Here is a 15,009-nt window from a genome sequence, read left to right as displayed (position 1 = left end):
GATACCAAAAATTCGAATTAGAGATATTTAGAATAAAGATTTTTAGCTCTAACAAGAAGAGCGCCATGTAATTTGGCAAATATGCCAGGAAAGCGAAGGCATATTCAAATTCGGTGGCTTCTATAGTACTAGATTGTCCTAGGCATACTACATTAAGGCTCAGCCTTAATGGTAACGTTCAGTATGCTAGTAGTGCTTCGATTACATTCTAATTACGCACCAGCAGACGGCGTTTGGCACGCTGGCACTGTAGCGGGACTTTCATTCAGTCCACCATGTTCTAAGTTCTTCGAAACACACCTTTATCCATTGAAAGTTAAATAACTAGTAAGACCGCTTTTCCGCGTTCGTGCAGTTAAAAGGAAAGTCACGTGTACTGGAAACTGAATTTGGATGTCTCCAATCCCAATCTCTAATTTAATTCTTGATATATCTAATTCATTTCTGGATTTTCAAGTTTGTTTAATTTATTGATATCTGGAAACGAATAAGAGATATCAGGAAACGAATTAGTTATATGGAAATCAATTAGAGATATCCAAAAATCAATTAAAGATATCGGCTATTGTTGAGTAAATGTTAAAATGGCGTTCCACACGCTCGTTCTCTCAAATAAAGACAGATCAAGACTTTTTATTTGTATTTATTTTTATCTTTTATTGCAGCGTACACACTTTTTACTTTAAAAGGATAAAAAAATGGAAGCTATAGATGTGTCTTTTCCTTTGTAAACTTTCCTAGATCAAGTTCAATTTAAAATTTCTACACATAACTGTCTCCGTGGACTGAAGGTCCCGTACTTTTGAATGTGTCCTCCTCATTGTTGTTGTAATACTCAATAGTTCTCCGAAACAGATAACAAATTATATAGTCCGGTGAATTTGTTGTATGAATGACTGACGAGTAAATTCCGAAAAGCTTTTAAAACTGAATCTGCATAATTGATAAAGATATCTCATGATCCATATTTTACGATACTTCATAATCTATATGTATCTGAGATATAGTTTATCTGTCATCTTCACGGAACTGTCTATTTTGTTTGTTCTTGAACTGGTCGTATCCTCATTGTTGTACCCGTGATGCCGCAATAGCTCCCAGGAAGATTATACCAGAAGATTCCGCGGTAGTCGCTGTACTGGTAGTCTCCGTTGAGGTTAGAATTAGTGCAATAGTAATAATAGCTTCCTTCCCTCCAATAATAGCAGTAACTATAATAATAATAATAATAATAACGAGACGGGTACCACCAGGCACCTCGATGCTTCTCTGCACAGTTGAAACCAGCCGTGCCATCGTTGTCCCCGTCGTGCGTGCTAAACGGATCTCCGGAGCTCCAGCTCATAGAGTCATAACCTGTAAGGATGGAAACGAAGTATTTAATCAGCATTACATACAAAGGAAACTGATAAACTAAACCATAATAAAGTAGGAATTTTCATGTCAGTTTTGTTATGAAGTTAAGCATCTCGTTGAACTTATTTGATAACCATGGTTAAGCTTTACTTAATATTTTACCAAGCTTGCAAGAACTCATAAATACATGCCTGCTTGTTAATATGTGATTTATATGTTTATATTCGAAAGGAAGCATGGTTATTTATAGTGAGAAGGGGGAGTGAGATGAATTAATATGATTTATCGTCAGTTTGGTTAGAAACTTATACGCTTTTAACTGTTTTTGCAAGCCAGGTTCACACATTTAGGGTTTCCAATATACTTAATTCATCAGGAGTTAAAGAAATATGCCATTAGATGAATTTGTTTCAGGGATTATTGTAGGCAATCCTAAAGGAAAAATCCCATCTTTTTGGATATTTTCGGCAACGAGATTTATAACGACTCCACTGTGTATTATTTCAAGACTTTTCATTCACCTGTGAGAGACACAATTTAACACTATGGTGTCAATATCATCACTTACATGTGTGAGCTGTTCATAAGGAAAATTCGCTTAAATGATGTACCCCATAGTATTTGATCATATCAGATATATCATATTAATTTAAAGCAACTAATAAAGATAATAATATAGCAGATTCAGATTTTGTATCAAGGATTAAATGTTTAAAGTGTTCTGATTTTGGTTTTCAAATTCGAATAGTAAAGGTTATCAGTGTTCGTGGTTTTTCGATCATCAAGCTGTGCTGATTTATATTGAACAGTATTAGACTCAGTTTTTGTTTTAGTTATGATATTTGTAAAAAAACTACATCTTCCAATGAGTATGTAAAGCCAGATGTGAGGGTGGTCTTTATAATTATATTCAATTTGGAAAAGTCAACCTTTGAAAATTATCATAGTTAAGACTTTTTACCTTATCTACTGTATATTATTTGTTAGTAATTAAGATTAAAAATCTTGTTTTCTAGTATTCTAAGACATGACGTAATTGTGGCATATTTGTCCCCGTTCCCTTCACTGAGTTTAATCAAAATGTTGTTGAGCTTTATTAAAATCTCATGAAAGGCAATACTGATGTAGTAGATTGCGAGTAATAATAAATGTAAACAGGAATAGACGTTATATATTATATGTTCATAGTTTTCTTGTTTCTTAACGAGTATCGTTTATGTGAAATATGTGGATTATGCAATAAAGGCAAACTAAAAAAACTGACGTTATCAAAGCAAAAAAGTTTGCAAAGTACAACCAACCTGAATCTCCTGAGTATGTGCCTGTAGAGAGTGTATATTTGTTATCCTCATCACCAATGCTAAATGTGGAGTAGAGGGCGTAGTACTGAGAACCAGCTGAATTAGTCAGGTCCACCCTTAGTTGGTATGTCTTCTGAGTTGTAAGGTCGTGAATCTTATCGTTACCAAGCCAGTGATCACCGCTTGGACTTTCAAACCCGTCTCTGTAGTCATTCCAACCACGATAGAAGTTAACTGAACCAGACGTCCTTTTCTGGAGAACCTAGAAATATGTAACGATATAAATATGATATAAAGTTAAATTTTCTTTCCAAAGCTAATTCCGTTCATTGTTTTCTCGTGAATTGTAATCTGAAATATTATTTATTACACCTGCCAAGCGACCGGCAGATTTTTTTTTTTTCAAACCAGATGGATGGCAACACACTCACTCATGTCATGGAATTTGGTGCGCAACTCGCTTTATTGTAATTGGGTTTGTTTTTTAAATGGTTAATAACTCAGAGGAAAATGTGCAATACTGAGGAAGAAGCAAAAAGGTAAATTCATGAATCGCTGAAGATCTCAAATGGTGCAAATGAAATTTGGGAATGGGAATGTATTTATATAATATAGCCTAAACTACAAGTAGTACCCATATATCTTTTTCTTTTATCTGAGAAGGTAAAGAGAGAAGTAAAGAGAATTTTATTGACAGCAAACAATTTCTTCCAAAGGCCATCCATGCAAAGCAGACACAACTGTGGATTTTAAACATCATGTAGAGTTCGTACCCTCAAATTAAGTTTGAAATGTTTATCGTCAGCAAACAATTTCTGCCAAAGAATATGGCTCTTAAAATTGCCTCAGAATATGGACCATGCTTCCCTAGCGAAGAAAACCAGGCCAATTGTGAAAGTTTAGACATTACCATTATGGTTAGTTACAGATATTGTTTTTTAGATGCTGTTAAATGTAATATCTCACAGGGCTGATGCAATTGAGAGCCAGTAGAGATAAAACACCGTAAGTTCATCAATGAACACACTCAGCGCACCAAAACTCTCAATTTTTTTTATGTGCAATCATCTTTCCGATGAATGTTGAAGATGCTGATGATGAATCGACTCGATATAATGACAAACTTGTCCTTCTTTCTTGAGAAGAAGCTGCTTTTGTTGTGTGTGTGCTTGAGTGATTTAGTCCTGCCCTGCCCGTGGGCCAACTCGATCAAGACGGTTAGAAGTTATCACTCTCTTGTGAAATGTAAAGACTTACCGTCCATCCTCCTCCGTCTGTTGACATCTCACAGTAGACCTGGAAGCCAGAGTCCTCCCAGCCAGTAGGATAGATTGTATAAACCCCGTCGTTATGAACCTCTTCAGTAATGTATATGTCGTAGCAAATCCTTTGGGGGTTCGTTCCGAATACACGTTACCCCATCTCCTTCAAACCTATCGTTACAGATACATCCTCGCACACCGTCTTTCTCCTGACACGTTGCATCGTCACTACACCGGTAGTCATTTTCATAATTCAGCTGATTGTCGCTGCAGTTTACACGGGAAGTACAGTCAGAATTGACAAATGATTCACCGTCCTGTCATGGAAAATAGACCTTAAAAATTTTACTTTATGAAAAACCATTTGCTGAATTACTTGTCACTGTTTAATAAAGTCAAATTACCATAACCAGTGTTCTTTTCACGTAATATTTATTAATATTTCATAAAATAATCAAGGCACACAGTAACGAAATATTTAGGGAAGGAGGAACATCGTGTATATAAGTGAGAAAGCATCGGGAAATGAGGAAATGTCTAGCGCAGCAAAATCTTCCATACCATTATTAACTTCTGGAAGAAGTTTGCAAATCAGCATATGAATTTCTGGAACATTTTTAATAAGAATAATGAGAAAATAAACGTCTCCGTAACCTATTGACTTACATTAAGCACACTTCCCTTTTCTGGTACAAAACATTCACACTGATTTTGAAGTATGCAGTCCTCTCCTTGCATCATATAACCGTCTGGACACATGCATCTTCCTGATTCCATAGATGCTGAAGTTATACACGTACTGGGTTCTGTACAACGTCTCTCGCATGTAATTTTAGAAAACCTCATATTTGATGGACACCACTCAATAAATGAATCTGGGTGAAGATATAATCTTTAAATTTACTTGGTGGTAGTAACTTCTTTGACGCATTGAAAATATTAAATGGTCCAAAACTTAACTCTTAATCGCTTCCGACATACCCTTTATCACCTACAGAACAGACAGTGAGAGGGGGGGGGGGGGGGTTGAAACGAATAACCCCATATAAGGTACGCTATACTTCTTGACAATAGCTAGGAAATTGTTTTATTACTGTAAGGCTAATAGTTCAATTCAAACTTTGGTGCACTGGGTTGTTCTCTTCTTGGGTGAAACTATTCCTATTTAAATTTAAGAATAACGTTGCACGTACACCCTTTTCGCTTCTTTTCAGCATAGCTTTAACGATACATGGAAATTGATCTACGCAGGGCAAACCAGAAATGTAAAAACAGGACATTTACCTGCATTTCCACCTTCGTCTCCAAGACTTTGAAAAGAATATTGGCTCCATTCATCAACGATTCTAAAATTGTCGTAGGTCACGTGATATGAGTGCCCTGCAGCATTTGTAAAGTCGAGTCGAAGTTGATACTTCTTTTGATTTGTTAGGTGAGCGATTTTTTCATTTCCTAACCAAAATTCACTTCCCAGAAATCCAAAACCGTGCTTGTAATCGTCCCAATTCCGATTAAAGTTAATGAATCCATTCGTCCGTCGCTGTATTACCTGTCGTAATAAAACAGAATCAAGGTATGTTTACTTTTTCCACAAGAAAGAGTACAAATTTACAACAATTTTACTCCTCATAAACATTTCTCATTTCCTAAAGTCATGCTAAAGTGGTTGCTCTTGGTGGGTAATTTTAGCAACCTAAGGAGTATTTCTCACCCTGTGGTTTATAATCATCAAATAACACACCCGGAAGGAATGTTAATTATAATCTTTTTTGTGGCTGTAACTGAAGATTTCATGATATTTTGCAAATCCTTCTGACAACAGCAGAACGGATGATGTATCATGGCACTTCAGCTGAATATATATATATATATATATATATATATATATATATATATATATATATATATATATATATATATATATATATATATATATATATATATGCTTTTCTAATAAATTTGCAATCATTTATCCACAAAACATTTTTAAATATACTTCTTAGTACAGAAAAGGTTGACAACTGAGTAACATTCTAATTTATCAGGTTTCAAGAATAAATCAACATGATAAATAATAAAATCAATAATCAATAATCAATAATCAATAATATCTTAAGTTACAGGCAAGAAATTGAGATGGAGTTTTCAACTAGCAGTGTGAAACATTTTTTTTCTCCAATGTAACTTTCACACTGCTTATTCTCCAGTAAATCCTTCTAATTGGCAAGATAGTAGTGAAGTTGATCCGAGTCGTTCACACTACGACACTCTTGACAATATTTTGTTTCAGCATGTATTTTTTATTTACTACGTTGCTATAAAATTTGTACTGCTGCTTAGAAGTACTATCAAAATTTGGTCTCCTAAGAGTTTCGCCAAAAATAAGTACAGTAGTAAAGTTCCTGGTTGTGTGGGGTCTTCTGTTGGTCTATTTTATTGAATAGTCCAGTATTATATTTTGAATCTTTGAAACTAATCATATTCTTAACTATAACGTTATCAACTCACCGTCCATCCATCACTGCCTAAGTCGTTATCACAGTACACTTCGAACGGCTCTGGGAAACCAGCTGGTTTGATTGTGTAAACACCAGATGCATTTTGGGTATTTAAACATGCTCTGAGGATCTTTTGGCAATCCTTCGGGTACTCGGTTGATTGAAATAGAAAGTAAGATGAACCTATAACAGAAAGTAATGGATGACAGCAGCATTAACTTTATCTTTTCTTGTGAAAACTGCAGCCATTAGTATCCATGGATGGTTAGGTAAGTTCCTAGGTTATAAACTTGTATATGTTTAACTACAATTATGTCAATAAGTATTGCTGCTAAGTAAGAGTAATTGAGTTGTGTTTATTATAGTTTGTATATAGTTCTTATTTCATGCAATTATTTCCCTTCGCCAAAACGATTGCCCGGTTAGCTTACACGCCGATTACTCAGAGCCAATCAAATCATCTTAAAAGGATTTTAAACGATCAACAAAGCTAGTGTCATTCAAGGAATGACATTTCTACCTCTTTCCTCCCTCTTCCTTCAACAATTTGTATAACAGTTTATAACAATTTTATTGTTAATGCATTAGCTTAAAGGTTATTCTTACGGAAACATCTTTATTAATATACAAACATACATATGATTTCACATGGGAATACTACACACCTGGAATCGTAAAGGTGTTGTAAATGGGTTTTTTTAAGCTAAAAGGAAAGAATTTATACATATAGTCAATATCAAAAGATAACTTACTCGATGATTGATCTGTGACGTCAGCAGAAGCCTGCATGTGAGACAAGAAATGTATAGGGTGAATTTATATCCTCAATGCCTTAAATAGCAATGAATTGCTGGACTTTATGAAAGGTTCAATTTTACCATGATTATGGCTGTACGTTTCTTTTTAATTTATTAAATATTAAAGCATTCATTCTGTGACGAACTTCAGTGGGTATTGTTATTATTACTGGAATTATCGCAAAGTGCAAATACATATAATCTAAAAACAAACACTACTAACGTAAAGCAAATCTGTGTAAACAATATTTTCGGAAACAAAGGACAGTTTGTTTCTAAAACAAGAAGCATATTACAAAAAGTGTTCGATCGTCCCCACAATCCCCTTTTATTACTCTTTCAGATTCAGATATGCTCAGAATAACAACTTCAACTGTAAAGTTGCTTCTTTTTTCTCTGTTTCCTTGTCGGTATATAATTTCTCTTTTGTTGGATTTTTTTCTTTCCCCTCAATCTCTCTCAAGATAATGTTATAATAGGCAAATATATTCCTTTTTTTTTTATTCGATTTCATGATGTAAAATGCAAAGTTAACACAAAAAGGTCCGCCGTAATGCGAGATAACAATCACCGCTATATTGCTATATTTCCTCACACTCATTTTGCCATCGTATCATATTTTACGCAAGCAACAATTTTCATTCTGCTTGAAAGTTGTCAGTGCAGTTTCTCACTACCTTCTCCTAAATAAACAAGGCAAATTGTCACTAAAGCTTGACAGGAAAACGTAATAAAATTTAATAGACATTCTTGGCAGAAGATCCTATATTTATCGATGCTTTTATAGACATCGATCGAAGGGAACAAAGACTTTGAAGTAATTAACAACAGATTCTCAATCCTTTGTTTTGGAAAATATCACGATGACTTTGATTAGATTTCATACATTTCACTCAGTACCTTCACATGGATATAAAATGGATATACTGTTTACTTTTTTATCGAACGGAATCAACGCTTAGCCGCTTAGACAAGTCCTTGCATTGAGAAAATTGCTCTGGTAAGTAGAATATTATATTAATTATATATATATATATATATATATATATATATATATATATATATACATATATATATATATATATATATATGTTAAATCTACTGTCTTAATCTGTTTACTATTCACTTAAATTGCACTATGTTTTGCGAGCATGAAATGAAGTTGTACCGAAGATGTAATCTCACTGGCTGCTGTTGTGTAGCGTTATGTAACATTAAAAATATGTTTATATGTCCTGGGAAAAAGCGTTATAAATCAATGATATACTTAAATTGCGATTGAGTTAACCCAAAATGCAATTATCATGTAAACAACAACTTGTACGTTTACTATGTACTTATTAAGTTGTAAGAACACAATTCGACTCAGTGACCGCTGACGTGCAGCTTTACGTAAGGTTAAAAACCTGCTATATCGAAAATAATAAAACGGGGAGAATGCTGTATAAGTCTATAATAAACATTGATTGGAAGAGATTTAAACCTCCAAAATGTTACCATCGCGTTTACAACAAGTTTACGTTTTCCATGTACTTGTAAAGTTCTTAAAACACAATGTTATGACATTTATTAGCAATACATGCGATTTGCATGGTAACATACATACGCCTACCTATACTGTAAGGTAATTTCTCTGTAACTACACGAGCCATTTTTGGCTAGAGCGTTGAAGGAGATCCCTTTGTATTAAACACAAGGATGAGAAAGTGAATTGGTAACCAAAAGTCCGAGGTAAAAGATAATGCTGATATTTGGTATCTAATCACAGATAATCTCTTACGTGCTAAGCTTTACAGATTGGTATTTATATCATTTTATTAAACCAGCAAACGTATTCGTGCATGAATTAGAAATCGTTTGGTCTTGTGTGAAATTGACACTACCGTTTTAAATGTATCTGTAAGACATATAAGACAAATTTGATCTTTATTATCATTTCAAAATATCGAGACAATAACCCATGTATGAACTTTGAGTGTAATTTCGTTAATTCGACATTTTTAAATAAAATCTTAATTTTAACATTTCTATTTGTAAAAAGAAATTGTAAAAATTCATACTATTTAACACATTTCTGGCTTTGAGTTAAATATAATCGGTTTAATCAAAGCAGTATGCATTTGACTGTGACGTGGCTTTCCTTTCTTATGTTAGATCGAGTCTATAGTTTTGCGAAAAACATTCCTTTAATGTTAAAATTCACAGAAACAAAATTTAGAATCCTGCCATATACTTTCCTTCACTGATATAATCTCATGTTCAATTTTGTTTTGTTTTTATTGAACACATATTTTGTGGTTGAAACAAAATGTGTTACAAATAAAAATCCGTTAATGAAGGGCATATTACAACTATCAATTCACATCTACACAATAAGGGGAAACCACAAGCAGAACTGGAGTACGTCTTTTAGCCACCATATTTGTGAAACCAACTAATAAATTTACTGTTAAATGAAATCCTTCGGGGTTCTTACGTTTCACTTCTAACCTATATTCTCTATAACTCGCTATCCAAGGTAAAGACTATACTTAGACTAAATGTATTTCGATAGTCAATCTACGTTGATTAAAACCTTAAAGCTATCACGGGTAACACTCAAAAGATTATAAAGTGAGTACCCATGCATGTTACGTTGAGTGCAACGTACATAAAACGGACTATCAATTGTGAAAACATTTGTTAAAAATAACGAAGTTCGTAATGCGCCATTGCTTTCCAATGTACAATGGATAGCTAAATTGAATAAATGTGGTAAAAACAGGCTGTCACATAAACAGGGACGTTTTTATCGTGTCGAGTTTTATCTTTCTCACCGTAAATATGCAATACATATAGCGTTTAAAAACCAATGACTTTCGGGGCAACAATGCTGCCGTCCAAGCTTAATAATATTTAAATTTAGAAGAATAACAAATATGGCCTATTTTTCATATCGACAATACTTTTGTTTATCGGAGAAAGAAAGAATCAAAACAGTTTACGCTGTAAAGTGTGCTTCACGAAGTAATTTCTTTAAGTAAACGAACAAGGAGACAATTCACAGGATGATAAATAGGAACGCTGTTATATATTTGTGTCTCCAATAGAAATTGGTCGAATGGTTCATATTACACTTTGTTATTCAAAACCGTTTCAATTTCCCAAAGTAAACTGCACAAGTAAGTAGGATGATATTTTTCCGTCAAATAGTGTATTACTACTGAAAATAAGATATCTATATATATGCATTGTTATATGGCGCCGTACATAGATGGAATATGTTTCTTTGGTATGCACTGATAAATTTCCCTAGGATTCTTGAGCAATTCGTTTTTCCATTTTATAAATTATATCAAATCTACAGACATTTTCAAGAGGTAGACCACAAACTTGAAAGTCTTCAAACTGATGTATTATTTGGCACGTTAAACGTCTTATAAATGCCTACTTTTTTGCTGTTAAGTTTAGATATCTAGAAATAATAACGTGATTAAGGGAAAGAGTTGCTCTGGATTAAGATTTATGGTTAAATACGCTACTAGAAATGTACATCTTACAAGACATTCAGTCAGTGAAACAAAAAATGAGATGTTCCAAATTGTGGGCCATTAATTTTCGATTACATTTTACTTTAATGAGTGACACCTTTCTGCACGTTGCGTAAGTTCTAGCCGTTGAGGAACCTATTGGTGTTTTTGTTTAGATACGTACGTAAATGTTTATGACGAAATAATATTCCAACTTCCGTAATTGTATTAGACGAAAAAAATAACAAGTTGAGATTAAGATGATTTATTAAGGATTAGCAAAGTACAATATCTTCATCGTTATTTGAGATTATTTGGGAAGTTTAAATGCATGGAGAGAATTAAATTAATTAAATAATTAAATAATCAGATGAATTATTAAAATCTTTCAGAAAAACTTCATATAGGATTGAAGAAATAATATATCAACAATGTTTTATCTAGCGTAGAATAATTTGTAGATTATATAGCAACACACAGACCTACCGAACTTTATTATATATTATAACGAAATTTATTAATCGATAAGAATTTGATTAATTTCAAGAAAAGTAATAAAAATGCATCGTTATCTTTGTTCTTTTCTTTTTTTGTAAGGAAAAACAGGATCGGCAAAAATTTTAAATTGTGAACTTGTTCAATTTCATTTCTAATTTAAATAAATTGTTGAATTTGAGACCCTCCTTATCAGGGATTCATATACATGGACTTAACACCTATAGTTTTACCGATGGGGATGACAAGAAAATATCAAGAATAGACTTCAATTAGACTTCAAATCTAGTTCCTTACAACGACATTTTAAAACTGAATAATTTTATTCCCAATCATCTACGTAGATTTCAGACTAACAAGCTGAGGATATACTAGCTGAAAATGTATTTACTGCCAAAAAATCATCCCTCGACAGAGTGGGCAAATCTTGATGATGAATATCAATATTAAGTGCTCTTCATTAATCAAGTTTACAATCAAAATTTTAAAAATAACGTCTGCAAAGCGATAGATTTTCTTATATCATTGAAACATGAGTATTAAACGAAGTGATATCTGTGTATATCGAGCTTGATTTAATGGTTAAAAAATAGACTAGGAAAAGTCTTCCAACAAAAAAATTCTTACTATTCAATATGTTACATCAAAAGTCCTTGCTAATATTTCTATTTCATTATTTTGTTAGAAAAGAAATATATCATTCTGAGTCACGACTAGTAAAGATATAACATTAGTTAAGTTTATTTAAAGTTTAAGGTTATTTTCCGTTTTTTTTTTCTTTTAGGACAGGTTGAAAAGAATGATGAACACAACAAATTATGTTCAACTATATCTTCCTTATACTAAAAAATAGTTTTTGGTTTTGTTGACGTGTTTAAATTACATTTATAATAAATTTAAAACAGCAGTTGAGTTTGCTAACTTGATGAAGAATATAAGAGTACAACATCCATCTGAGTTTCTCGTAAAATAACTATTTAACTTTACTGGGTATTGATTTTTATGTTTAGTATCATTATAATGTGCATTTCATAGATCAAGTTTAGATTCAAACTTTTAAAACCAACGTCTGTTAAGCTTATACATTTCCTTTTGTCATTGAACAATGAGTATAAGATGAAGTACTATCTTGATTTAATCGTTCAAAACAGACTAGAAAAATTCATCAAAACATATATATCTCTAGTTCAATTTGTTACATCAAAAGTCCTTGTTCATATGTTTTCTTCTTTCATTTGTTGGAAAAGTAATATATCAAACTATGTCAGGACTTTTGAAGATATAACACTTGTTTACAGATGAGCAAGTCTTATGAAATACATTTGCGTTTTAGTTATAAGGTTATTTTCCGTTTATTTATCGTTTTTTTTTTTTTTTTTGTTATAGGACAGGTCGATAAGAAATATCAGCACGAAACATTATTTTCAACTTTAGTCCATATAATCAAAACAATATTTTTGGGTTCTGTTGACGTATTAATATGACATGTATTATATTTAAAGCAGCAGTTGATTTGCTAACCCGGTGAAACAAATAAGAAGTGCAGCCTACCTCTGAGTGTTTCGTAAAATAACTATTTAACTTTAACCAATTGCTGACCTGCAGCACCTACTAAAACATCTTTTTCTATTTTCAAATTTTATCTTTTGATAGTTGAAAAGCTGAAGTGTCAAATATTCGAAAATATTTCGTAAGATTATTGAATACCTTCCTCAAAAATTATAAACTGTATTTCGGTATCAGTTATGGTAAATGCAACTTAGGGTAACAAACATTGCAGTGATAATAAATACACAGTGTAATTTTCAGTTTTGAAAGAAAGACCAAAAGATCGTGGATGTGAAAAAAAAATAACGAAGTTGTTAAATCTTTGTCTGTATCTGCAGTCTGTAACTTAAATACGTTTCTCTCAACCACACCATAAAATATTTGAGAAACTTACCGTTATTAATGCCATGACATTCCATCCCATCAACAATGTGAACAATTTGACGCAGAAAAGTTCCCTTCTTTGGTTCCCCATCTTGCGAGTGTTGTGCTTGACGAATGATAACTGAGATTATCTTCAGCAATGACTACAGTGACCACCGAGGACGGTTCGACGTTCCGCTCCGAATGCGGAAATTCTCGAAAAATAAGTACCGAAGACGCTTGTTGAAACTTTAAAAGGTCTTTATCACACTGAATGCCGTTTGCGACTAGTAAACCATCCCATCTTGACAAGTCCCTTGTTGTCTTCCGTTAGAATGTATGTAAATAGAAGCTACGAAATGTCATGGAGAGACATGATTGGGTGTGACAGCGTTCCAATGCGCAAGTCTACAAGTGGCTGATGTAATTTCCAACGAGGAAGTAATCATAGCAATCCTGCTTGGTCCCGATCATCTCGCAGGGCGTGGTTATGATTCTGCGTACATATGACACTTTCTGAATGGTGCAGGTGCTGATCAACCAACTAGCTTCTTTTCCTAAGAGACACTCGTGGACTCTTCGAGCAACGTTTCGAAGAAGAAGCCAACAAAACCGTCAATGTTTTTCATATCTTTTAACTTAGACGCACAGCAGGTATGTGCGACTGTACATATTGCCATCGGCTGTGAGACAGGGGTGGGACGGATCCCAGGGAGTTGAAGCATTTTCAGATAGCTCTTGACCTTTTGGTGAGCTCAAAAATACATGCATGTCAGTATTTTTGGAAAATGGAATTATTTCCTTCATCTTTGTTCTAACTTGCCTTCTCTTTTTGGCAAATGTATGGGCAGCAAGACAAAACTCCGTGACGACTTTATACCGTTCTCTTCCTTTTCTTACTCATCTCGTGCTGCCTTCAATGGCAGCTGTCTCCTTGATTGAATGAGTGTGAAGTCAACGGTCGCATGTTTTTGAATCGATCTTCGGGTAGAGGAGGAGGAGCCAAATGAAACTGTAAGTCTAATAACTACCAAAATCTCGGAAAAAACCGCTTTGATAGAAAAATTGCCAAACAATTACATGAAGTCATACCCACAACCCAAATGTATCATGGCTGTATTCCTCGCCTCTTCCTTCTTCTACCCAACCACATGGAAGAAAAACATCTTAATATAAGATTCTGGTGGGGAATTTTATACAGTAGAGTATGGAATAACTTCTCTCAATGCTATATCACACCATACACAATATTTATTACATCATCAGAAATTATAATTTTGTACACAAACCTCATAAACATTTATTATCAATCATTTTGTTGTGTATACATGTTATCATCGATAGTTTTCAAAGTTTTATATTAAACTTGTGCAAGAATTCAAGAACATTTTCCACTTAGGATTAGGAGGAGGGGTTGATCTGTAATTTCAGTACGTCAAAGCTAATTGTAGCTAACTGATCAGTTGTGTTCGGGAAGAAGAACTACAAGTTACGAATTTGTATGACATTCTCCACACCATGGATGTCAATGGAGAACGATAAACGTAGACAAGTCAATAAGATGTTTTGTATTACAAATGATTAACATGATGTGGTTGCTTTAAATATAATTGTCGTTTTTATTTTTGAAGATCACTTCCCTGTCGTTTTCATGCAATCTCAACTAGCAGCAAATGTTCAATTATTTAGAATTAAACTGTATTCAACTCCTATTTTTCTTCACGACCCACCTCAAACTGTTGAATGTCTTGTCGCTGTGACCTCAGTAAACCATTCATAATACTAGGATAAAGTCTTTTTGGGAAAAATCATAATTCATAATTTGAGATAATAAAGGGCCTCGTGATGAAAGAAACACATTTAACAAAATTATTCCACAT

The 15,009-nt window shown here is 33.4% G+C and overlaps 1 protein-coding gene across 1 annotated transcript; it reads right to left on the bottom strand.

The window, feature by feature from the left end:
* Positions 1-702: 702 nt before the first annotated feature.
* Positions 703-13,286, bottom strand: LOC139974022 (angiopoietin-4-like). Its single transcript, XM_071980936.1, has 8 exons — positions 13,161-13,286; positions 7,170-7,200; positions 6,428-6,600; positions 5,204-5,468; positions 4,586-4,794; positions 3,915-4,236; positions 2,658-2,919; positions 703-1,356 (listed from the first exon to the last, which is right to left on the bottom strand). Exons 1-6 carry the CDS (start codon positions 13,239-13,241, stop codon positions 4,018-4,020), a joined length of 978 nt encoding a protein of 325 aa, XP_071837037.1. The 5' UTR covers positions 13,242-13,286; the 3' UTR covers positions 703-1,356; positions 2,658-2,919; positions 3,915-4,017.
* Positions 13,287-15,009: the final 1,723 nt, after the last annotated feature.

Source organism: Apostichopus japonicus, chromosome 9 (genome assembly GCF_037975245.1).
Source record: "Apostichopus japonicus isolate 1M-3 chromosome 9, ASM3797524v1, whole genome shotgun sequence".
NCBI lineage: Eukaryota > Metazoa > Echinodermata > Holothuroidea > Aspidochirotida > Stichopodidae > Apostichopus > Apostichopus japonicus.
The sequence above is the reverse complement of the archived record's forward strand: the minus strand, read 5'-3'. Positions and strand labels throughout refer to the sequence as shown.